General features: G+C 38.4%; 5 protein-coding genes, 1 long non-coding RNA gene and 3 pseudogenes across 8 annotated transcripts; 1 reads left to right on the top strand and 8 right to left on the bottom strand.

Moving 5' to 3' along the window:
* The first annotated feature begins 1,366 nt into the window (after positions 1 to 1,366).
* Positions 1,367 to 3,066, top strand: LOC104712566 (uncharacterized; annotated as a pseudogene). The gene is made up of 2 exons (XR_015565231.1): positions 1,367 to 1,507; positions 1,686 to 3,066. The product of XR_015565231.1 is annotated as an uncharacterized LOC104712566 (transcript).
* On the bottom strand, positions 2,992 to 3,866 carry LOC109126309 (uncharacterized). Its single transcript, XR_002033414.2, has 2 exons — positions 3,422 to 3,866; positions 2,992 to 3,325 (listed from the first exon to the last, which is right to left on the bottom strand). It is a non-coding gene; the product is annotated as an uncharacterized LOC109126309 (long non-coding RNA).
* A 1,501-nt stretch (positions 3,867 to 5,367) lies between these two features.
* On the bottom strand, positions 5,368 to 7,373 carry LOC104712567 (phosphatidylglycerophosphate phosphatase 1, chloroplastic/mitochondrial). The gene is made up of 5 exons (XM_010429492.3): positions 6,266 to 7,373; positions 6,105 to 6,182; positions 5,929 to 6,002; positions 5,738 to 5,845; positions 5,368 to 5,586 (listed from the first exon to the last, which is right to left on the bottom strand). Exons 1-5 carry the CDS (start codon positions 6,933 to 6,935, stop codon positions 5,470 to 5,472), a joined length of 1,047 nt encoding a protein of 348 aa, XP_010427794.1. The 5' UTR covers positions 6,936 to 7,373; the 3' UTR covers positions 5,368 to 5,469.
* Positions 7,374 to 7,468: 95 nt separating this feature from the next.
* Positions 7,469 to 9,060, bottom strand: LOC104712568 (peroxisomal and mitochondrial division factor 1). 2 transcript variants are annotated; one of them, XM_010429493.3, is made up of 2 exons: positions 8,893 to 9,060; positions 7,469 to 8,703 (listed from the first exon to the last, which is right to left on the bottom strand). In XM_010429493.3, the coding sequence occupies exon 2, from the start codon at positions 8,688 to 8,690 to the stop codon at positions 7,734 to 7,736; it is 957 nt and encodes a 318-aa protein (XP_010427795.1). In that variant the 5' UTR covers positions 8,691 to 8,703; positions 8,893 to 9,060; the 3' UTR covers positions 7,469 to 7,733. The 2 variants fall into 2 exon arrangements, with proteins under 2 accessions (XP_010427795.1, XP_010427796.1); XM_010429494.3 differs by having other exon boundaries at positions 7,469 to 8,696; positions 8,893 to 9,044.
* A 240-nt stretch (positions 9,061 to 9,300) lies between these two features.
* LOC104712569 (transcription factor PAR2) lies at positions 9,301 to 9,987 on the bottom strand. The gene has a single exon (XM_010429495.3). It carries the CDS (start codon positions 9,819 to 9,821, stop codon positions 9,462 to 9,464), a length of 360 nt encoding a protein of 119 aa, XP_010427797.1. The 5' UTR covers positions 9,822 to 9,987; the 3' UTR covers positions 9,301 to 9,461.
* Positions 9,988 to 13,590: 3,603 nt separating this feature from the next.
* Positions 13,591 to 16,064, bottom strand: LOC104715787 (putative F-box protein At3g58860). The gene is made up of 3 exons (XM_010433163.2): positions 15,174 to 16,064; positions 14,916 to 15,059; positions 13,591 to 14,177 (listed from the first exon to the last, which is right to left on the bottom strand). Exons 1-3 carry the CDS (start codon positions 16,062 to 16,064, stop codon positions 13,836 to 13,838), a joined length of 1,377 nt encoding a protein of 458 aa, XP_010431465.1. The 3' UTR covers positions 13,591 to 13,835.
* Positions 16,065 to 17,333: 1,269 nt separating this feature from the next.
* On the bottom strand, positions 17,334 to 18,617 carry LOC147939111 (uncharacterized). Its single transcript, XM_087465859.1, has one exon. It carries the CDS (start codon positions 18,615 to 18,617, stop codon positions 17,334 to 17,336), a length of 1,284 nt encoding a protein of 427 aa, XP_087321985.1.
* A 2,102-nt stretch (positions 18,618 to 20,719) lies between these two features.
* On the bottom strand, positions 20,720 to 22,259 carry LOC109125065 (putative F-box/LRR-repeat protein At3g58880; annotated as a pseudogene).
* A 703-nt stretch (positions 22,260 to 22,962) lies between these two features.
* LOC104715788 (putative F-box/LRR-repeat protein At3g58880 pseudogene) lies at positions 22,963 to 24,553 on the bottom strand (annotated as a pseudogene).
* Between the last annotated feature and the right edge of the window lie 435 nt (positions 24,554 to 24,988).

Raw genomic sequence — 24,988 nt, forward strand, 5'->3', positions numbered from 1 at the left:
GATGGAAGATTGGAAGGCAACTGATGAATATGCAACCGTATGTATTTTTAACATTCAACTAAGGTAAAAAGATTATTGGATCGTATAACTCTTTGAGGTGGTTTCCCTTTAATAATATATATAGTCCTGATTCAAAAAATTGATTGAACATGTGTTGAGTTGGACAGTTTTTTGACGTCAAACATATTTTTAGATAGAACATTAGAACCATACGTATTCTCATCGATCGTTGAAAATTTATAATTTCCTATATTAATTCAACACACCATTTCAAATTCACTATAATATATGATTGCTGCATGTTTGTAGTTATCGATATGAGAAAATCTTCATGCTTCAGAAAACTATATTCTGGCCAGAATTAGATCGAAGTCTAAAAATATAAAATTTGTGTCAGCTTGTTTGTATAACATAAATCATATGATTCTTTAACAAAAAATAAAATAATAAATCATATGATTTCATTTCAATGTAGAAAGTTGTACAATTTAAATATTTCAAAGACAACATGCGTTTTGTCGTTTCTGCATGTATCGATAGTGCGATTGCCAATGTTCGTCACGCAAGTTGATAGATTTAGGAAATTACATCAATTTTTACATGCATAGTTAAAAAATCGGTTTCAAAACCTTACCTTATCTTTACAGTTCACAACCTTTTTTTCCCCATACTTTTACGTATATGTTATAAGAAAAAGTCGCTTAAAGTTTTAAAGTGAAATATTTTCGCCGTACTTTGGTCTTAGCAATGATCTAGTACACTCGCAAGGATTTCTATATTCTAAAAATTGTGGTACAAAGTTGAGGATCAAGATGTTCATTTTTGTACTAGTCTTCTTAATGGTTACCACCAACATGGCCGCTTCGTAGACTCGTAGTATTTTTACGGAAACATTCAACACGTCGACAAAAAAAAATTGTAAATCAACTCCACAATAATCGTAAAGCTAATTTAGCTAGGATGCAAACTCTTCATTATTAACTTTACTCAACTACTACACACAACACACTTACATTTTGACACCTAAAACACACACTTAAGGCTAATACCGACCGGTCTTGATCATTTACCAACAACCGAATATATATATATATATACTAGTATTGATTATCCTCACTATTTTTGTTTAGACTTCTAAAATTTTTAAATTGGATTATTTTATAGAATAGGGGAACGAATATTTGTAACCTACCAAAACTTAAATTTTATATAGTTCTAGCATCGCTACAGTGTCATTATTATATTAGATGCAATTGACGGTTACATTTTTAAAATTCTTGCTTCGTTAAAACGGCCGGAACTGTGAGTAACAAAATGAAAAACGGAACGCTTTTCATTCAGAGTGTCATTCACAGAATAACAAACAATCGTAAGAAAACGGAACGGAGTTTAAACTTATTAAAGTCGTCGTCCACCACCGCATAGGGAGTTCTCTCGGAACCTTACCGGTCGTGGTCGGAATAAAGTGGAAATTAGGGTTTTTGAAAGATTCGTCTCTTCTCATTCGGTAAGTGTTTTATATTATTTCGCTAGTTTTGATTTCTTCAGTCTTAGCCCTTTGATTTGTTGTGCTTGATCTGTTATAGACTTATCTTTGTTGTTGGATTAAGCAAGAATGTGATTCTCCGACGAAGTGAGGATTACAAATTGTGATTGTTCTCATTGTTTCAGTTTGATCTCTGCAGTGATGTCTAAGCGTGCTGACAAAGGGAGATCGTGGCATGGATCTCGAATCAATCAATTCGGAGTTGTATTCTTCGTTGTTGGGATCTCACTGGTCGTGGTTCTGTTGTTTTGTTTTAGTGGCAAGAAGAATCAAACCTCGGAGCTTGAATTGGAACTACCGAGACATATATCAAACAATGTCAATCCCGATTTGGAATCTCATCCAACCGTAGAGATTCAGAACGGGACTCAACTGATATGGAAGATACCAAAAAATTCGCCAAAGGCAGTTCTGTTTATCGCTCATGGTTGCCATAGGAAAGCTTCTGACTTTTGGGACAAATCTTCAGATTGCACTGACTGTACTGGTCTACCAGAAGAGAGGTTTCTTGTCCGGTTTGCTTTAGCTAAGAAGTTTGCTGTTTTGACTGTATCTAGTGCTGGGAAATGCTGGACTTTAGGGAAGGAAAAAACCATTGTTGAAAACATTATTAAATCGTGGGTGGATAAGCACAAGCTTCAAAGGCTTCCTCTTGTTGCGTTAGGAGCTTCATCTGGTGGCTACTTTGTCTCTGCTCTTGCTACACATTTGCGGTTTAGTAGTATCGTGCTTATGATTGCGGAAGGAGTCTTTGATCAGATTAGTATCAGTAGACAGTATCCTCCGACTCTTTTTGTGCACATGCCTAAAGATGTCTACAGACAACAAAAGATTAGGGAGTTTTTAGAAGGTCTAAGGATGGAAGGCATTGATGCTGCAGAGATTGAATGCTTGGATTTGCCGCTTTCTCCTATTTCTTGGCGGGTAGGATTCCTGGTCTTGGTTCAGATGTCTCGGCTACACTGTTTAAGTTATTTCAAGACAAGGGATTTGTTGATGAGAAGGGATACATGAAACGTGATGGACGGAGAACACCGTGGAAACAAGCTCTCAGCGGGAACAAGATATCACTGGAACAAAGTTTGATTACTCCTGTTGATGAAGAACTGAATCTTGCATATGCATACCATGAGATGACGAGCTTGCAGTCTGACCAAATCTTTAGCTGGTTTGAATCGCATATGAGCTGATTGGCTGTCAGATTTTCATATATCAAGTTCATTCTTTGAAAGCTGTAGGTAGCAATAATATATCTAATTCCAAAGGAAAATGCTCAAAAGGTGGATTATGATTCGAGTCTGGCAAGATCATGGTCACTCTAGTGGCTGTCATTAGGGTTAAGAAGACTGTTTTGGTTAGCGTAACTAAACTAACTCTCCGCTTAAATTCAGCAGGGTTGCGTAAAGCCAGCTGCTTTTTTTTATTCTCGTTTGTAAGTTAACTAAGATCACTAAGTCTGTTGTGGTCGTTGAATCTGTAAGAACTCCAAATATGAGAATGTTGGATGCTGTTGCTTGTAAGCTGCTGTCCATATTGACTTATAAGGGCATACTCATATCTCATAAATCTAAAAACTCACTTTCAGGCCTTTCCAAGTTTGATCACCGACTTTACAAAAGACTCAGGAGTCCATCTCATTCTCAGCTTGTGATTGGCTGCTGATCCCGGAGAAGGGTAAGATGAAACAACGTCAATAGGCACTGCTCCAGCAACACAGTTTTGGCTTGGACTCAACCTGGTGACTGGATTTGACGAAGCCAAAAGCATTTCACATATCTTCTGTATCAACCAGAAACCAAGTGTTAAAAGGAGCAATTGACTTTTCTTTGCTGTTGAAGTGTTGATATAGAGTGTAGAAGGAGCAATTGACTTAACACTAGTTTTTCGAGTCTGCTGCTTTCAATTTCACTATCTCCGATGCCTTTGTCGAGTCTACCGCTTGTAAGCTGATAATGTCCATAAGTAAAATCACAACAACTGTTTTCCACTGATTTTTCTTTTGTCGTCTGTATTCCATTGTAGCTGTGTCCATAATGCCAAATCATCCCTAATAACTCCCATCTGAACAACAAAACCAAAAACACCAGAATCAAAGCACAAGCAGCAACAACAAGAACCAAAAAGTCACAGTCTCACTTATTGGAGCGATGAGTGGTTCAAATGATAAAGCAGATTGACTAAGCTATTATGAGTTCGATCTAAAGTGATGATGATCTCTGATGGGTGAAGGGTATTTACCTTGAATTCTGGCAGATGAAGTGTACTTGTTTGTGGTGGAGGCAAAATCTGCAAAAAGAAAAAAAAAAAAAGCCACTTGCTTAATTTTGTCACTTCCTGCAAAACAAAAACAAGAAGTATCAATTAGATATGTAACTAGGAAAAAATTGGCGTAGCTATATATTTAATGACTTATCTTATCAAGATTTTGATTAGCTCCTGCAAGTGTAACTCTCCCCAAACTGACACTGCGTGATAAGACAGATTAATTAAAAGCTATTATGAGTCTGTTTAAAAAGCATCTGATGAATGGAGGGTACTTACCTTAAAAATGATGGGAGAAGTAGTGTAACTTGTTTGTGGTGCAGGCAAAAGCTGGAGCCTGGAGCTATGGAGTAAAGAGCCTTAGAAACAATAACTGGCCCACCTGTCTTGATTTTCCATCATCTAGCTTTCTTTTTGTTGTTAAAGAATGAACACGAAGAAGAAAAAGAGTTAGAATGGCGTCATGTTTGTTCAATCTCATTAAACAAACAGTGAAGGGCTAGTGTTGAAACATGTAATTGCAAATGATTTAGTTGTGTATTTTTCTTGTTTTCGGGTGCTTTCTCTATGCTGTGAATCGATGCCAGTGTTCAAAAACCTCAAATCGTTACATATTACGAGTGACAAGGAACGAGGTTGGCCGGCAATGCCAGTTCTTCTAAGTAACTCACATTTAGAAACTCTAGTCATTGAGGTATATAAACAACTCATTTTCCAAACATGTAGTCCATATGTTGAGTTCAAACATGGAATCCCTTATTGTCTCCTCCATGCGTTCAGGGTCTGTTGCACCATGCGACAGATAAATGCGGGGATGCTTGTGACTGCATTTCTCGGGAGGACAAAGGTCATTCGCTCACATCTTGCCCAGTCAAGATGTTAGAGATTCAAGGGTTTCGAGGAACAATGAAAGAGATGACAATGATAAAACATTTCTTGGAATATTTCCCATGTTTGAAGAAGATTGAGATTTATATTGAAGAGAATGATCCTACAGAGCTCAGAATCCCGGAGGTGTCTAAACGTACCCTGCAGATGATAGAAGACTACAACAAGTCATCTGAGTTGCGATGTCGAACTCCTTGTGAGTGATTACCTGTACAAGAAGTAGACTGCAAACAGAAGTCTCTGAAGAACAAGACTTCCTCATAGTTTTCCCAAAGTTCCCATTTAATTTTATTTCGGTTCTTCATTTAATTGGCTTGTAAACCGTTTCAAATCAAAGCAATTGCAAAATCATTGAACTTTCTTCTATTTTTCCAAGTTTTTCTAGTCATTTACTATTGATGGCTTGCCGTCATTTTAGTTCTTCGACACAATTTGCTTTGAGTTGTTCTTAATGTCTTCACTTTTTTACTCGAAATGTCCATGGTTAACAAGCTACAACATAGTTATCATCTTAAGCTCTAGATTTCGCAGTATTAGTAGCAAAATATTATTTACCATTTTTCAGAAACATCACATAATTGTTTAATTCCTCACCTCTATGCGTAAATATGCTTTTATTTTGAAGATCCCTGATGTGTTGATCTTGCCGGTACAAAAAATAGAATACAAAATTAAATAAGGCATTTCTCAACTTAATGCATTTGGCCAAAACCCAAAACGTCAAAATTGTCATTGCGCATAAAAAAAAAAAAGGAGCAAACTGAGAATCCTTCTTACAAATCTGATGGAACCTTAATAAACTGTGTTACATCTGATACCAAACTATGATCCACAGGCTTCAAACCTTTTCTCAACCAACGTTTCAACAAGGCCAACTCTAATCTCCTCACCTGCAACAAGTAAGTAAAATAACTCCATTCAGCTATACTATTCAAGATTACTGAAAAAACTAAAGATGCAGAAACAGAGTTCTGTACTTCCATCCCTGAATCAGAACCACCAGAGTATACTACAAAAAAGGAAGGGGAGACAAAAACCAACCTGTCTAACAATGAAAGGCTCCTCAGCTCGACTCAAAGGTTCGGTTAACACGGTTAGAAACCCGTTTCTGTTCCCGTAAACAATATCTGTGAAAGGTCGATCACCCACCTGCTCATGAAACACATAAACATCTTATCTACCAAAACTCAAATCACCAGTTTTCATCCTTAAAACATTCATCATGAAATTACCATGATTAGCTCCGAAGATGTGCAACCAAAGTGTTTCTCGACTTCTTCAGCAGTTCCCGCAGGCTTCTTTACTCCTTAAGTCATAAATCAAATAAACAGTCCTCATCAACAATCAGTTACAATGATTAAGATTAAAAAAAAAAAACAAGACATTCACAGAAGCTCAAGTCACTTACTATGCCTCAATACTCTAATTCCTATTTCAGCCTCCAATGCTTTAGCTTTCGAATCATCATGATCATATTCCGTAAGCCCTGATTACACCAAAGTTAGCATTTTTCAATCAACCAGAAACTAACAACTATAACCAAACAAACAAAAAGAGTCAAAAATTTACCAGCGGAATTGCTAAAGACGGCGATGTCATGACCAAATACGGCTTTACACTGCTCAATGGAAGGCCGGAGTGGTGGCCAAATCGCTAGAGAATAAGGAGCCGTAAGAGTATTATCTTTATCGAAGACTACACCTTTGAAGCCCTTTCTCTTGAGCTCTCCCCAATCAATATACCTCAAATCTTTCACAGAAACATGCGGAATAACCAAACGACGATCCTTAACGACAACGGAGACCGAAGAAACGATACCCTCAACATTGATTCGTTGCCCAACAGCCGCTTTCAGATCTGCCCACCACATGTTCGACGAAAAAATCGACAACCCCTTGTTGTTGTCTTGTACAACACTCGGCAACACCAATTCGCGTGGCTCTCCGTCGAATTGTTCAGGGATCCGGTTAGAGAATCCTGGGTCTTCTTCGTTCGGGGAGCTGAATTGGTAAAGAAGAAACGAATCTTCAAAAGTGGGTAAACGCTTTTGGCTCCGATGGTTTGTTGTCGTTTGCAGAGGAGGAGAAGAGGGCGACGGAGGAGAGCAGATGATGGGTTTGGTGGAGCAAGATATGAGATTAGGGTTTCGTTTGTGACGGGGAGGAGAAGAAAGAAGGAAACTTTTAGGGATTGGGTAGTACAAGGTAGTGGTGGAGGCAGCCATCGATGGGGTCTGCATCTCAATCGTTTTTTATAATATTGTTTTCACTTTTATTGACCCAACAAAAGTTGTTGCAAGTTGTTTACCGACATCATATTCCAGATTTCTTGGAGCTGTTTTAGAAAAAACAAAAGATGACTCTTTTTTTACTATTTGATTTCCAAAAATATAAACGGACAGTAATCAAAGCTGATCAAAAACCTATACAAAACAAAAACATTCCATGGCTTGTCCAAATGAACAAAGAATGTTCAAGTCAAATTGTATGTTTTTGCTCATGAGCCCCCTCTTGTCCTAAATTGTATGTAAAAGTTTATTCACTCTGGTAATCTCCCGTTTGAAATCTTGGAAGTCTGTGATTCTCAAACAAACGAGCAAAAGAACAAAACTAGAGAAGGTTCTAGACCAGAGATTTCAGTCTTAAGGTAACCTCCTGATCTACAATAATGAGTGGATCCATTCCATGAATCATAAACCTTAATATGTTCTCCCAAGAAACATTTCAAAATCAGTGGTAATATAAAGCTATCTTCATTCATGGACTAAAGAGGTAAAGAAGAAGCACTGCTCAAGCAAATCTATAAGCCAAAGTAGAAGTGATAAAGAACAGTTGCAATAAGCGTGGCTTAATCAATCAAAGCTGATCCCATCAAGAAAAAAACATGATAGCCAACAATCAACAAACATCACAAACTCAAAAATCCGAACCCAAAACAAATTTGTAGCCAACCTGTATAAAATCCATTCCTGATATCAATCTTTAAGACCTTGTTGTTGTTCATCAGTTATTATTCCACTACTACATATTCATCAGAATCACCTTAGCTTAGAATAGCAGACGAACAAGGTTGCTGCAACCAAACCAACAGCTCCAACTGATCCAGCAGCAACCACTGGCCACTGAAACTCTGCTTCCACGGAACCCTTTTGGTCACCACCATTTGTGTCTCTGACTCCATTACTAAGATTCCTGGCTCTCTCATTCAACCCAAAAACAGTCTTATTACCTTCCTCAACCTTCTTCAGCAACTCTTCCTTCTTCAACTCCATCACCTTCTCCCTTTCTTGACTTTCACTCAAAACTACCTCCGTCAGCTTCTTCCCAGACTTCAATTTCTCCAATTCCTCTCCATTCTTCACCAATTCCAGACTCAAAACACTAACTTTCTTCTGCAATTCATCAATCTCTCTCTCTTTCTCATCAGCTTTCTCCCTCAACTCCTCTTCTAATCTAAGTTTCTTACTCTTCTCCTCCATTTCCCTCACTTCCAAAACCCCAATCTTCCTCTCCAAATCCCTAACCCTCTTCTCAACCTCAGCTCTATCTTTCCTTAAACCCTCAGCTTCCTTCTCACACCCCTCCAGCAACTCCACTTTCTCAGCCAACGCCTTCTTCAGCTCCACCACTTCTTCCGCAGTCTTATCAACGCCGTTCAAGGAAGTGAAGAGATCATCCTGAAGATTCGACACCTCTGTTTCAAGCTCCACAGCTCTCGTAGAAATAGATTCCAGAGCCTTCTTCTCTTCCTCGTATTCCTCAATCTCTTTCTCCATTTCTCCGAACCTCTGATTCATATCCTCTTCTACACCTTTCATCTCTTGAATTTCTCCCGTAAGCCTCTCTAGCTTCTCCTTCAAATCGAGATTCTCCTTCTTAAGCTCCTGGTTCTTGATCTCAGATTCCTCAATCTTCCTCTCCAGTTCCTTTGACTCGGAGATCCCCTTCGCCGAACGATCTTCAACATCGCTGTGAATCACCACCTCATCCGCCATTTTACACTGCTTGCTACCAGAGAAAAATTCAACACAGAAATCAAGACGCAAATAACATGAAATAACTCAACACAATGACAAAATCAAATTAAAGTTCGTTGCTTTTTTAGAGAATCAGTCACTCTTTGACTTTTTCTCAGCAACCAAAAACATCATAATCAAAGAAATTTCCATAAACCCAAGTATCTGTCTTGAGAATTACCTTCCGATTTGGCAGTGGTGGGGAATATGAAAAGATGAGATTTTTTTTTCCGGTGGAGGAATCGGCTAATCGGTTTAAAGATTCGATTTTTAGGGTTTATAGTGGCGTTGAGAAAATTGGCCGGTTCTGAATACCCACGTGTTTTAAAAAGCAAGTCCACTTGGAATTAGAATCATCATTTACAGTCAACTCTGTTATATGGGCCTTATAACCATTAGTGGTTAACTCCATCAGGCCCAACTTTGTTATAGTCGTCTGCACTCTGCAGTATTCATTATTTATTTATTTATTCCTTTTCCGTAACATGCGATGAGTTTATGACTTAATTATGTTCTTTCCCAAACTATTTATCATTAACTTTTACATTTCTATCAAATCTAATTGGCTCTTTTATATATAGATTTCGAATTTTAAAGTGAAGCTTTTTTCGTAATATTTAGAACTAAAAGACATTATATAAAGGAGAAAAAAAAACTAGATTATGAACTTAAACTAAGCCACATTAAAAAGAAATAATATAAGTGAAAAAAAAAAACAGAGAGAATTCCAAATTGTTTGTTCAGTCATCTTCAACCTCCAAATTTCATATCATCTTTCTCACAGCGCTCAAGAAACGCAGTAAGGACTTTGATGGCATTGATCTGACACTGCAGAGCCAAAATGTAACTAGCTGTCTCTTCGAACAGCGCGTCGACACCAAGAGCCGTTCCTCCGGGTACTATTGTCTGAAGCGCCTCGATCTTCTCCTCCACTCCTTCTTCTTCGTCTCCGTCATCTTCTACGCGGGTCGTCTCGCTTACACTCGCCGTTGCATCAGACAACCTCTGTTTGGTTCTGCGGTTGAAACCGGTGGAGCTTGTTGTGTTCACAGCGGTGGATGGAGATGGAGAAGAGCGTTTGGTATGGGAAGAGGCTAGGGTTTTCTCCATTGACGGAGGGAGAGAGGATGTGTTGGAAGAAAAGGGGTAAGAGAGATATGTGTGTAATTATATATGAGTGATGGGAAATTCAGTAGATTAATTAGAGTAGTAGGACCGGTTTAACTATTCCGGTTTGTTTTTACTTTGGTTTACTCTGGTTTGCCCCTAATTGATTGACTTATGACCTGAATCCTAAGTGTGTTTGGTTAAGAGTTTAGTGCTACTGCTATGTTGTTAATTGTGGATTATGGTTTTGTTTGATTCAGAGTTTAGGTTTTGGTTTAGCTATAAATTTTCGAAATTGGGTAATACCGGTATGCCATCAAAGCTGGGTCCAGTTGTGATTTTCGAATTATGTGGAGTGTTTGTTTTGTTTTGTTTTTGTTGGTTTTAGAGAGTAGGATTTGGATCGTGAGTAACACGCGCTATGTTGTGTGGTATTTTAGTGGAGACGTCACTATACTCAAGTGGATCTCCCTGAGGTCCTGACAGATAGATAGATTGGATCTTTATTTGTCTTTTAAAAAAATACAAAAAAATACAAAAAAAAATCAGAAAAAGTTTAACTGAGAAATGCGTGTCATTAACAAATTGTAACATGCTTAGTTTAGTAATAATAGACTTATCGACATGTGTTTAAAACTTAATCCAGACTTTTGACTTGTGGGTCTTTGTTTTGTATTCTTTTCGGAAACAGCGATGATGGGGTTTCATACTATATATATATACTATATTTCACTTTGTAGATAAACTAAGACTACTAAGTAGTACTACTATTTAATCTAAACTTACCTATGATATGGCCTATGCATGCGTACGACAAAATGCAATACATGCTCTTCATGTATTTTGTTAGCTTGACCATTCTTCTATAGTCTATGTCTATGTATGTATGTAATGTACCTTAGGATGTGAGATTAAAAACCAATCAATCTTCTTTTTTCAATTAGTCCTCAAATTAGTAGCATATAGATCAGATAAATCTCATAAGTAGTAGTTTACATACTAATCTCAAATCAGTGGTTACCATATACAATTCCAAAAGTTTCAAATTTCAACTCAGCATGACTTTTATTACTACTCACAAATGCTCAAAGTCATCATAGCTAAGTAAGCAAGCAACAAGGAGAAAGACTAAACAAAATCCAACGCGAGAGTGAGGCGCGTGATAAGAAAGCGGAGGGGAATCACCTGCGCCAGGTTGCATGGGAGAGAGGAGAAGGAGATGGGATCCACAAAAGCTCCGTAAAAAAGGAAAAGAGAAAAGGAAAGCACATGTGCTCACATGAGTTTCTCTCCATCTATCTTAGCTCCCATGTGCCTTTACTTCCACACACACACACTCTCTCTCTATATAGATACATACTCTATATAATAGGTAGGGAGAATGAATAGAGATAGATACTACAGTTGTAGATAGTGAAGTGGTGGTGGTACTATGATGATCTACTTAACTAGTTGCAGTTGCACAGAGACGAAGATATCCACATGATTTTTACATCTCGCATGGGAGCCACGTGACATCTTTTTTGGAACCTACCTTTTCATTTCCTCCTTTACAAATCTATCCCTATAGCTCATCTCTTTTGTCAACTCTTTTTTTTTTCTTTCATGGTTTCCAAGACTTTCCAAGGAAGTATTTATTACTCCTACAAGAAATAAAGAAAGAGAAAAGTCGTGCTCATGTGTCCGCATGAGTCCTTTACACAATTCACTTCTTCTAGTTCTTCGAGTGCTTATTTTTGTTTATGTCCGTCCTCTATGAAGTATTTACAACTAAAACTAACTTATTACTAGTATCTTAGAAGTTTCACCACCATCGTAACGAAATTTAGTGCGATATCGATTTAGTATAAGATATTAATAAATTCAAACATTAATTTTGTAGTGTTATGAACTTATAATGATCCACTAATATAGTAAGAGAATAAAATATACTATAGAGGGTAGGTGATGTTTCCAAGGAGGGAACGCAGAGGGGGGTTGGTTTATTGGGATTGAGATTATCAGAACCGGTTTCTTTCACCATTGACCAACCTGACACTTACCCCAATTCTAATATATTTATATATTGGTGGGTTCTGTGTTATACATAAATTACATCAATGATCGACCCCAAGAAGATCTACATATATTAGCTATTACCAGCTTTCTTCTATTCGCCTTGGTTAATCATTATTCAACCACAACCTTTTTCAGTTTTTTTCATAGTAATTGTTTTATGGTCATCTAAATTAATGAGTTAGTTAATGTGCGTTGTTAAAACAAGAAATGGTGTTGAGAGATGGGATAATTTGGTCTAGTTTTTAGGGAAGAAAAATTAAAAAAAAAAAAAAATGAAGACGAAGAGGACAAAAACAAGTGATACGTTATGGTTTTATTAGTTGCAAATTATTTGGGGTCTTCTCAATTTGTGGTTGAGAAAATATGGGCCAACCAAGTAGACCCAATATGACGACGGTTGATCTTTGGGACAATGGTTACATGGGTGTGGTCCCTTCTGCATCATACTTTGTCTGTAACATGAATCGTATGTTCTATTATTTGATTTCTCAAACTTAAGCTCACACCATGAATCAAAACATCTTATAAAGCTCCGGTGAAAACCTTGTAATAATTATATTTTCTTTTGTAATTTCTTACTGTTTCTTTTTGTCAATTGTGCATCATCATCAATAACAAATATTTTGCTCTTATCATATCACAAAATGATTATCTCGGACAAATCTACGAAATAATTTTTTCTCTAATAAAATTGCATTTTGAAGTCTTAGCTTTCGGTAAAGAAAAATCGATGATCGTGGGACAAAACACTCAATGCTTTGATTAGGATATAAAATGTCCCAACGGAACTGAAGCAATGACATTATTTCAGAACATATTTTGTTTTTTAATAACCGAAAAAGTTCAGGACAAGCTAGATTTTGTTCGATTACACTGTAAAGATGCAAATCACTAATTCCCAAAGAGAATAAGTTTGGATGTATTTTTGTTCTTCACTTCAGATGTGTTTTGTTGGTTTTCTCAATTAAAATCACATAAACAAAACAAAAGCTATATTTACAAAAGACGACTCTACACACATATATTTTGCATTTACATACATGAATATTATACTGTATATAGTTTTCTTTGATGTAAAATAAATTTTAAGTAAATAGTGCAGATTTTGTTTATGATTGACTCCGGAAGGAGGAAACAAAGTGATGCTCATGACATGGGCTTCCCACTGCCACAGCCCACATGCGTCGGATCTGCCACGAGAATATATCATCTAACATCATAAGTGATTTCATCATAAAGATCTTCATGATGTGCATGTGCAATGATCGCTTATTCTCATCCTATCTGTCACCAGGTAAGTATGGCTACAAAGTTGTTTGTCCATAGCAGAAACAAAACAACTTTTTTAAAAAAAACACATAACAACAGTTTGTGTCGGTGATATTTTTGTACTAACAGGTTTGAAACATACTACGATATGTATTTGTTCCGAGCGATCAAAGCCAATTTTGGTATCAGTACATTTTTTTTACATAAGAGAACCTATTAGTATTCTGATTCTCGTTCAAACGAAGATAACACACTAGAAGACAGAGATATTGTAACCAAAGCTTAAGACATGTTTTAGGTGATTAAACAATACTGTGAACAATATTTGTTAATTTTGTTTTCGACCAGTTAAAAAACAGAGGAATAGAGGATGAGAAAAAACACTAGAAAGCAACACAAACTGTCACTAAAAAGTGAACACAAACAGAAACCTTTCCTTGTTGTTATCTACGGAAGAACGAACTGTAACCAATTCTCAAGACATGGCAATATCTATAGTAAGCCATCGAGCATTCTCCCATTAAAAAACCTAAAGATTGTGAAAGCGTTAAATTTTGAAATTGTAGAGAAGCAGGAATGGTTTCGTCTAGCTAGTACTGTACTAAGTAGTACATAAAACAAATCGTACTTGAGTAAAATACAAACCAAAAGATGAAATAACGAAAGCAAATTTTTCATCCTCCAAAGACTTCATTTTTGAGTCCACCTCCAGTACACGGGAACGAGCGCCCTGAAATTAACAGTGCAACTCGACATCTCGTTGTAGTGCATCAGCGTGTCCTCGACAAGTTCAAACCATTTAGGGATTTCAAACAGAGTAGGTTCCTTTTCTTCGACAATTATCTCCATCTCCTCCAAACTTGGACAATAGTCCAAGAAATGCTTTATCATGTGCGTCTCTCTAATTGTTCCTCTATATCCTTGAATCTGTATCTTCTTCACAGGACAAGACATGAGCGAACGACCTTTCTTCTTCCTAGAAATGCAGTCACAAACATAACCACATTTCTCTGTAACAGTGTGTAAGAGTCCCTGAAAACGCATCAAGGATGAGAATAAGCGACTTCAAAAGTCATTAGTAGGGAAACTAAAAAAGAGAAGTGGGTTTGGTGTTTAAATGTACCCCAAGCAGTGTTCTAAAACGCGCTATGCGGTTGCTACACGGTGGATAAACGCCTAGCGCCTAGCCGTATATGCGGGTGCCTAAGCGGAATGTAGGCGAATTATATATTTTAGATATATGAATATATATTTATATAAAAATAATATATATATATATATAGGATGAAAAGTTATACACTTTAATTTTAGAAAACATAAAATAAAAATATAGTATCAAATATTATATTCAATAAACTCTTATCTATCAAAATAGTTTAGAATCTATAATAATCTCACATTTTAAATAAAAAAAAACATAATCCATTCAAAAACTTGTAAAATTGACAAAATGTAAGTTTATACTTACTTTGGAACCAAATTAAATTTCATAAGTTTAGACTTTAGAAGGTAATTATAATATTTATTAGAAACAAAAATATTATTTAAAAAAATATTTAATTACAGTATTTTTTACTATTTTAGTCAACATACCGTCTAGAATCCGTACAGGCGTCCGCGTAGACCGCATAATGTCCGCCTAAACTCTATTAGAAGTCCGAATTATTTAAAACCGCCTAAATTACCGCATAGCTAAAATTCGAGACACTCGGTCACCACATAGCGTATAACCGCCGCCTAGGCATCCGCGTAGGCCGCATTTTAGAACACTGACCCAAGATATAGGCTTTCTAAACGTGGACAGTTTCTTAGAAGAAGTGGCATTGCTTGCCATCCTTGCTGCATGACACTCCTAACATTTAAAATTGTAAGGTTTTTAAAAACCGGCATTGCTTCACAGCAAAGAGAAAGCACCTGAATCAAGAGACATTGTTATGGTCCACATATTTGAAGGTCAGCTTTCCTTCTTATAGAGACCAGCTGAAATCAGAGAGTATATAACAAAAGACAACGGAATAGGAAACTGACCTCGAAAGTGACAGGGGATATGTGAAATATCTGAGCATTTCTTATTCCATGAATAAGCTTCCACACATTATCTCTTGCTCGATGGAATAGATCCTTAGTAACAACAAGGTTGAGCCCAACCTCAACTAAGCTGTTTAAGTTTACTATTTGATAATCCTCCGCAACAAAATCATAGTAGTCTAAGAAAACAAGATTCGGTGTATCGAATGAAAGAGTGCGTAAACAGCCGTATTCGGAGGTAATCTTAAGCTTCTTGAGGCTTAAACTTGACAAGATCTCATTCCTATCTCTCCACTCCATATCAACCAACGTTAATTCCTCAAGGACAGGACAAGCAGGAAGAAATTTCTGAAACTGACCCCTACCAAACTCAACTAACTCAAGAACAAGAGTCTTAAGCATAGGAAAAAACATGTCATCTCCCCACGAATAAAGATCAACTCCATACCCTATCCTCAGCTCAACAAGTGTCTTACTGACAGATATCTCGTAAGGCAGTGGGTACACCTCTTCAAAGTCGACGAATAGATAAAGGTGAAAAACACCGCGTCGCAACACATTACATATCCAACGATCCACACGATCAGGATCAACACCAATTTTAACATTAAGGGAGAACTTCTTAATGGGAGAATCACCCTGCAATGCCAAAACCCTTTCCACGAAATCCATGAAACTCTGGAGAATCCCATCTTTTTCCCGTTTACCTTCTTTGGGGTACAGGAAAACAGAGTCATCGAAATAGAGATCATGGACAAACGCAAACAGATTACGCCACCTCTTTGCGAGAACCGATGTTGAAGCAGCCTCCTTCGTTGAAAGTGATGACAAGATACGAGAAACAACCTCGTCAGGTAACGTGTTGAAGAGATCCATCTTATCCGAGTCCATCGTATTGAATAAAGACTTTAAGAAAACAAAGTATAACAAAACCCCAATTCTAATCCTATTTGAAAACACATATATTTAGATAACTCCAAAATATATTCATTATATAAGGAACCATGACTTGGTTAGGATTAGCATAGCCTCCAACTTAAGCTATCTTCAAGCTTATATCAACACATTGTCTACGAAAAATCACCTAAGCAACTGTAAAATTCAAGCATACATAATAAATAAATAGTACTATATTAATACAAATAAACCTCACAATCAACAATCAATCGCAAATCACCAAACAACTTATTTATGATAACGGAATCACTCGGTGTTCATGAAACACGGAGGAATACCTCGCTAGCTCTCGAGAGAGAGAAACCCAGCGATCACCACAACAAATCTAAGAAAAGAGTTTTTTTACAAATTGATCAATGATAGAAATGAGAAATGAGCTAACAAGTTGCTCTTATTCTCCAGAAGATTCTAACGGCCTCTCGCTTCTAGCCGTCCACGTGTTACTTGATTTACTCCACTTGCACTCGCACGTGCAACGCCACACGTGAGAACTCTGCAATATAACTATATCAAATCCCCCCCCATTGCAGAGCCTTGTCCACAAGGGTCTTCAAGCCTCAAACTCTGGGAACTTCTTGCGCAAATCAAACAGAAACTCCCACGTTGCCTCCTCCACTAGTTCATTCACCCACTTTACTAGAACTTTAGTAACTGCACGACCTTGCCTATTAACCATCTTCCTTTCCAAGATCAACTCCGGTTCCTTTTCAAACACATCAGGCAATATAGTAGGTAAGCTTGTAGCAATAGGAACATTACCAACCAGCTCCTTCAACTGAGACACGTGAAAGACAGGATGTATCTTAGTTCCCTCAGGCAGTTCCAGCTTATAAGCCACTTCACCACAACGGTCAATCACCTTGTAAGGTCCATAGTATTTAGGTGCTAGCTTTTGATTCATCCGCAAGACCACAGAATTCTGTCGATAAGGCTGCAACTTCAAGTACACAAAGTCACCAATATCAAAGTCTCGCTCTGTACGATGCCTATCAGCCAATTGCTTCATCCGATGTTGGGCACACATAAGATGAAACTTCAAAAGCTTCAATATGTTCTCCCTTTCTTGCAACGAACGAGCCACCACTGCCACTTTTGACTCTCCAGGTAAGTAAGGAAGATGCACTGGAGGAACCTGACCGTAAACCGCTTCATAAGGTGTCATGCGAGTCGACGTGTGGTAATTGGTGTTATACCAATACTCTGCTAAAGCCAGCCATTTGCACCACATGTGCGGTTGAGCATGACACGTACAACGCAGATATGTCTCCAAGCAGCGATTAACAACCTCAGTCTGTCCATCACTCTGTGGGTGATAAGCAGTAGACATCCAAATGTGGCTGGTGCGTTAGTTAAACCAAATGGCATTACTAAGTATTCATAATGGCCGCCGTGAGTTTTAAAAGCCGTTTTAGGGATGTCTTCGACCCTCATCCTTACTTGATGATAACCAGCCCTTAAATCGATCTTAGAGAAGACAGTAGAACCACCCAGTTCGTCCAATAAGTCCTCTATTAAGGGAATAGGAAACCTATCCTTCACTGTTACCCCATTCAACTCCCTGTAATCCACACATAATCTCCATGTCCCGTTTTTCTTCTTTACAAGAACCACAGGAGATGCAAACGGACTCGAACTGGGTTGAATCGTACCACCAGTTAACATGTCTTCCACAATCTTATCTATCTCATTCTTCTGGTGAATCGCGTATCTATATGGTCTTTGATTCACTGGATTAGCTCCTTCTACTAGCTGTATCTTGTGGTCATGATTCTTCCTGAATGGTGGTAGAGCTTTTGGCTCCTCAAACACATCTGGGAAATCCTGTACCAACTCCTCAATCACTGGACTTGTGTCTTTTTTACAGCTTATAGCACTCAGAGAAGCATCAACAACATCACTCTCATTGTCAGTAGCTACTGTAGAAACACAAACCATTGAAATCTGCACCTGATCATCCTCCATCTTTTTAAGTTTCTTAGCTTTAACATCTCGTACTGATCCATTCTGTATCCCATTCAGCAACACCTTCTTATTCTTCCACGTAAAACTCATTTCCAATCGATCGAACTCCCAAGTGATTGGCCCCAATGTTCTTAACCACTGAATCCCCAGTACCATATCACAACCCTGCAAGGGAATCAACATCACATCTGATTTGAAGAAGGTTGTTCGAAACCTCCATTGGAACCCATCTATCTTTCCTTGTACTCCTAACTTTCTACCATCTGCCACAGCAACCTTCGACAACTTAGAAGCCTTCACCTTGCATCCCAGTCTTGCTGCTACTCTTGGGTCAACAAAGTTGTGCGTTGAACCAGAGTCCAACAAAACATAAAGCGGTTTGTTTCCAAACAACCCTTTCACCCGCATGGTTTCATAGTCCGAGATGCCAGATACTGCATTGACAGATACCCTTGGCATGTTCTTATCATCTAAATCACAATCTTCCCATACTGCTAACTCCGCACCAACTTCCTCATCTTCCATTTCGATACTATATAGTTGCGTCTTTTTATGCTGCTGGTAGTGTTATGGTGTAAACTTCTCGTCACACCAATAGCATAACCCTTTAGATCTCCTTTCACTCATCTCTTCCTTAGACAAGAACTTCTTTGGTGTTCCCTCGTTTACCTTCGTGACAGGACGAGAGTTATAAGAATTCCCTTTACCCGCATTACCTCCTTTATTCGACTGCCAACCTTGAGGGACTTGCTTCTTAGGGTGTGCCTTCTCGTATAATCTTCCCAACAATAAGCAATGCCTCACAGTTTGCGGTTGAAACATCCTCACGTGCATCTGTGTATCCAAACGCAACCCTATCAGGTACAAACTCACCAAATACTCTTCAGATAAGGTCACTCTCGTCTTAATAAGGTCAAACTTCTGATGATAATCAATGATACCATATGTCTCTTGCAATTGTTTCAACTCTGCCATGGGATCATCGCACTCATCTTCAAACCTTTCTCGCAACAACTTCACATAACCATCCCAATCGTAAAGCACTTTGAGACCAATACCAGACTGCACAAATGAGTAATGCCAAGTTGCGGCATGTCCATCGAAATGAATCGCAGCCATCTTAACACGCATCTCCTTAGGTGTGTAATCAACTCCAAAAAATTCTTCAACCTTAAACAACCACTCCTTAATCTGACTACCATTAAACCGAGGGAAATCAATTTTACCCAAACGAGTCAAATTACCGTAGTGATAGTGAGCATCAGTCCTCACCGGATCAGATCTGATAACCTTTGGGGGATCTAATTGATGCGATCGAACCTCCTTAGATGATGAAGAGTCCAGATCAGCACGACCATAGCTTTGACTGTTATCACCACGTTCAAACTTCGATTCTTCCCGTTCGACTTCTCTTTGAACTTCCTTTCCACGATTAGCGGTGGTACGGCTTAGAGCTTCGAACATTTCCGCCATATGCGTCCTCATCTGTTGGTTCTGCTCCGCCATATGTTTCTTCATTTGCTCGTTTTGCTCCGTCACCAGATCTTCCAAACGCGACATCCGCGATTCCAACGGATCCACCGCCGAGACTCCATGATTTCGAACTTCAACCACCTGAGAACGAGTTTCAACTCCCATTTCCGAGAATCGTTGCAGCTCTGATACCTTTAATACAAATAAACCTCACAATCAACAATCAATCGCAAATCACCAAACACCTTATTTATGATAACGGAATCACTCGGTGTTCATGAAACACGGAGGAATACCTCGCTAGCTCTCGAGAGAGAGAAACCCAGCGATCACCACAACAAATCTAAGAAAAGAGTTTTTTTACAAATTGATCAATGATAGAAATGAGAAATGAGCTAACAAGTTGCTCTTATTCTCCAGAAGATTCTAACGGCCTCTCGCTTCTAGCCGTCCACGTGTTACTTGATTTACTCCACTTGCACTCGCACGTGCAACGCCACACGTGAGAACTCTGCAATATAACTATATCATATATTCTAGGATCTACAGAACAAAAAGAACAGAACAGAGCAATTGATTTAAACAAGAAACCACTGGAAGCTAATTCATATAGACGTACATGTATCAGTTACAGAGGTTTTAAAACCCTAATTCATAGTATAAATCATATATACGCAATTGCAAAAAAAATCAATGGATTTGGGGATCCCTATATCACGGGATAAGCGTATCTCAACAATAAATGGCCAAAAGAAGATTTTGAGTTAATATGGGAGTAATTACCACGATGTGAAGAACACTTTCTGATTTAAGGAACAAGCAAACGCATATTTTTGCACCCAAAATTAGGGTAAAACTGGTGAGCAAGCACATAAAAATTATTTTCATCAAATTCTAAATTTCGTAATTTATTAATTTATCGGGAAAATAATATTGGCAGACTCTACTACAAAACCGTGCACGAACGGCCGGCAACATATCAAGTTCATCAGCCAACGTGGTTGATACTACCACCCAAAACCAAAAACTCATCTTTACTTAATTAGCAAAAACTATCAAAGCAAGAAGTTGACTCCTTAATTATGGCTTCATAACTATTTTAGATTTTTAAAAAATTTCCCTCCCAAGACTATAGATGTTGTGCAGTCCACAATCTATGTCAAGGAATCGTGCACCTTGATTTCAACATTGCGACCCGATAAGTGGTTGTATGGGGAATCAAACGTTATAGGGGCTAAATGCTCTGGACGACCATATTTAACATAGATCTCCATCTCCTTCAAGCAGGGAAGATAGTCCAAGAAATGCTTGATCATGTCCATCTCTCTCGACCTTCCTTGAAACTCTCGAATCTCTAACCTCTTCACCGGACAAGATGTGAGCGAACGGCCTTTCTCTTCCCGAGAATTGCAGTTACAAGCATCCCCGCAACATTCTGTGACACAGTGTACGAGACCACCCTAAAAGCAGGAAGGAGTTATATTAGGGATTTCCAATCATGAGCTGCATCTCTGGAAAACGTGTTGTCCAAGTCATTTAATAATGGTTTATATTATTGTACCTTCATGACTAGAGTTTCTAGATGTGGACAGCTTTTCAGGAGAACTGGCATTGCTTTCCACGATATATTCATGTTACTCTCAATGTCTAGGAATTTGAGGTTGTTGAACACCGGCATTGCCTCACAGCATAGACCAAGCACCTGAAACAAGTGTAAAAAAAGGCCCACAACTAAACATTAACCAGCTGCAATATATGTTTCAAAACCTCAAGGGGTTTTCTCCCTTTATTAGTTAAGAGAGAGAAAAAACAACATACTGACCTCGAGTGTCCCAGGAGATAAGTAAAGCTTCTGAACACTGCATATGCCACTAAGAAGCTTCGGCACATTACCATACGATGATAACCCGCGATCAAGCTTGATATGAGCCTCAACTAATTTTTCCAAATTAACTAATGGATAGTCCTTGGAAACTAATGCAGAGTGATTTAAGCAAATAAGATTCGGCGTATCAAATGAAAGGGTTTTTAATGGATTGCCAGAGCCAATTGTTAGAGTCTTGAGGCTTGCACTTGACACGGTCGCATTCGCATTGTACCACCAACTTAAAATTGTCAAATCTAATGCCTCAAGCGCAGGGCAAGCAGAAAGTAGCATCTGAAGCTGACCACTATCAGACAAAACAGAGTCAACAAGGGTGAGAGTCTTAAGCATAGGTAAGGAAATGAGTCCAGGCCGAAAACTGATACCACATCCACTTCCTAGTTTCAGCTCAACTAGAGTTTTGCTCATGAAAGTTTCGAGGAACAAACATCTTCTCTCTTCTCCCAAATCGATGGACAGATCCACATATAAAACACCACGCTGAAGCACATTACATATCCACTGAATCACACGATCTGAATTATCAGCACCAGTTTTACACTTGAGGGAGAACTTGTCTATAGTAGAATCTGCAAAGCCAAAACTCTATCCACAAAATCCACGAAGCTCTCTCGAATTTCTCTCTTCTCCCAATTAGACTCTTCAGGATCATGAAGAAAGACAGAGTTATCAAACTCGAGTTTAGGGACAAAAGCAAACAGATAGCGCCATCTCTTGGAGAGAATCGATGTCAAAGCAGCTTCCTTCGTGGTAAGGAAGGACAATACATGACAAAGAAGCTCCTCTGGTAGACTGCTAACACGATCCATCTTTTCTCTGTTCTGCAAGAGAATAGAAAAGTACGTTTAAAACTACACCAAAACTCCAAAACAATCCGAACATGAACGTAACTACACAAAAGAGTTTCACTTGGCGATCTTATAATACGTACAGACGAAGAAAAGACGCAGATCCGTAAAAAAATTGATGCTGAGAGTCTTTAAAAATGGTAACCAAGGAAAATTATAAAATATGATGACTTCGCTTAGGCGTTTACCTCGGAATAGTCGCGGAGTCCTACACAAATGTAACTTCTCGAGACAGAGAATATGCAAAGCAAAGAAAGCGAAAAAGTAGACTTAGGGTTTGCCAAACAAAGTGAAGAGACTAGGTTTCAATTTTCCTTTCTGTTATAAACAGGTAAAAAACGCAGCGTTTTATAAAGTGGTTCGACCCATCTATATATATATATACATGTAATTACTTTCTTATGTTTTTTTTTTTTGCTATTTACCTTCTCTTCAAAGCCAAACTTGGAGGAACACTATGTTCAAATCACGGGTTTCAGGATAAACTCGGGTTTCAGGATAAACTCAATTTGATTCGATCCGATCTAAGCGAATTTCTGAAATCAACAAAAATTGAAAATCTAAATAACTTATAAGCAAGCTGTTGACTCCTTTTAGCTTCTAAAACAAGAATTCAAAGCAACTTTGGCAGATAAATAATTATTCCTTCCTCCAACACTTTATTTTATTGTGCAGTCCACAACCTATGCAAGGAACCATGCACCTTGACTTTAACATTGCGACCCGATAAACCCTTGTACGGGTTAGAATCTGGCACTCTAGGGGCTAGGAACCGTGGACGACCATCTTTAACATGGATATCCATCTCCTTCAAGCAAGGGAAACTGTCATAGAAATGCTTGATCATTTCCATCTCTCTCGTGATTCCTTCAAACCATCGAATCTCTAACCTTTTCACCGGACAAGATGCGAGGGTTCCGAGAAATGCAGATACATGCATCCCCGCATTTATCTGTCACACAGTGTAAGAGACCCTGAGAAAGTAGAAAAATAAGACATTAGAGATTTCAAATCATGAAGAGCTATCATCTCTGTAAATGTGTTGTTATATTCAAAGTATAATTTCAGGATTTCTCTGTTTTATACCTTAATGACTAGAGTTTCTAGATGTGGAGTGTTTCTTAGGAGAACCGGCATTGCTTGCCACGCTATATCCATGCTACTATCAATGTCTAAGAATGTGAGGTTGTTGAATGTGGGCATAGCCTGACACAATAAAGCAAGCATCTGAAACCAAATTAAAACAAAAAAAATTACATGTGCATGAACAAACCAAGATGTCAATTTACTGGTATTTATATTTCATATAGGGAGCAAAACAGCATACTGACCTGTAGAGCACCGGGAGATAAGTAAAGCTTCTGAACGTTTCTTATGCCACGAAAAAGCTTCTGCGTTTTGCCAAGTTCTTGAAAAATACCATCCTCTAACCGGTAGACATTTAGGTCTTGTAATTTATCGATTTGATTAATAGTTAGCATAAGTTTGATATGAGCCTCAACTAAGTTGTCCAAATTAAACATACGTGGATAGTCCCAGGCAACTAATCTAGAGTACTTTAAGCAAAGAAGATTCGGTGTGTCAAAAGTAAACGCTTGAAAGTTATTGGAAGAGTCGATTGTTAAGAGTCCTGAGGCTTGCACTTGACACGATCTGCTTCACATATGTCAAACGTATGTTTTGAAGGTCTAATTCCTCGAGTGCAGGGCATGCAGAGAGGAGCAACGGAAGCTGATAACTGTGAGGCCACATTGAGACAAGAGTAAGAGTCTTAAGCATAGGTAATGAAACGTGTCGAGGCCGCAAATCCATAGAAATATCACTTTTTATTTTCAGCTCAACTAGTGTTCTGCTCATGAAAACTTCTGAAGGAAGCAGATATCTGTGTCCCAAACCGATGGACAGATCCATGTGGCAAACACCACGCTTCAGCACGTTACATATCCAACTATTCACACGATCTGGATCAACACCAGTTTGACACTTGAGGGAGAATTTCTTAACGGGAGAATCACCCTGCACTGCCAATACTCTATCCACAAAATCCATGAAGCTCTGAAGAATTACTTCCTTTTCACGTTTACCCTCTTCAGTATAAAGAACGACAGAGTCATCAATGTCAAGATTAGGGACAGAAGCAAACAGATATCGCGCCACCTCTTGGAGAGAACCGAAGTCAAAGCAGCCTCCTTTGTCGTAAGGAAGGCCAATATATGACAAAGGAGCTCATCCGGTAAGCTGCTGATCTGATCCATCTTCTCTCTGCACTAGAAAAAGTACATCAACTAGAAACGGAGAAAGGACGCAAATTGGTAAAGCCCCTGATTCAAACATGAATTTAACTCAATTAAGAAGCCACGCAAAGCGAAACGATACCGATACTTTGAATATCGTAGTACCAAGGAAAACAGAAAATATATAAGTTCGCTTCTGTATACTTACCTCAGTAAGCCGATGATCAAGTCCGGCCTACTTTTTCAGATTCCAGAGACAGGAAAATACATAATTCGCACCCAAAATTAGGGTTAGGTTTGGTTAAGTGAAGAAAGAGAGAGAAACGGTTACCTAGAGGCAAGGACTCAAAGGTGTAAGGCCAACTCAAATGTGTAAGGCCAACTCCAACGGGCACACCAAAACACCAAATTATAGTGTTAATGCTCTCCAACCATACACCAAAATAAACACTATCT

The sequence above is a fragment of the Camelina sativa genome, chromosome 9 (assembly GCF_030686135.1).
Source record: "Camelina sativa cultivar CO46 ecotype springtype chromosome 9, ASM3068613v1".
Taxonomy (NCBI): domain Eukaryota; kingdom Viridiplantae; phylum Streptophyta; class Magnoliopsida; order Brassicales; family Brassicaceae; genus Camelina; species Camelina sativa.

Bases quoted from the DNA above. Each gene is read 5' to 3' on its own strand.
- LOC104715787 (XM_010433163.2), bottom strand. From the start codon at position 16,064: ATGGACTCGGATAAGATGGATCTCTTCAACACGTTACCTGACGAGGTT. The intron at 15,060-15,173 runs GTCAGTTTCCTA...CTCTTGATTCAG, and splicing joins TATCCCCTGTCACTTTCGAG to GTGCTTTCTCTTTGCTGTGA. The intron at 14,178-14,915 runs GTGTTCTAAAAT...ATGCGTTTTCAG, and splicing joins AAAGCCTATATCTTGGGTCA to GGACTCTTACACACTGTTAC.
- LOC104712567 (XM_010429492.3), bottom strand. From the start codon at position 6,935: ATGCAGACCCCATCGATGGCTGCCTCCACCACTACCTTGTACTACCCA. The intron at 6,183-6,265 runs GTAAATTTTTGA...TGGTGTAATCAG, and splicing joins CGTCTTTAGCAATTCCGCTG to GGCTTACGGAATATGATCAT. The intron at 5,587-5,737 runs GTTGGTTTTTGT...TACTTGTTGCAG, and splicing joins AGCCTTTCATTGTTAGACAG to GTGAGGAGATTAGAGTTGGC.
- LOC104712569 (XM_010429495.3), bottom strand. From the start codon at position 9,821: ATGGAGAAAACCCTAGCCTCTTCCCATACCAAACGCTCTTCTCCATCT.
- LOC147939111 (XM_087465859.1), bottom strand. From the start codon at position 18,617: ATGGAAGATGAGGAAGTTGGTGCGGAGTTAGCAGTATGGGAAGATTGT.
- LOC104712568 (XM_010429493.3), bottom strand. From the start codon at position 8,690: ATGGCGGATGAGGTGGTGATTCACAGCGATGTTGAAGATCGTTCGGCG.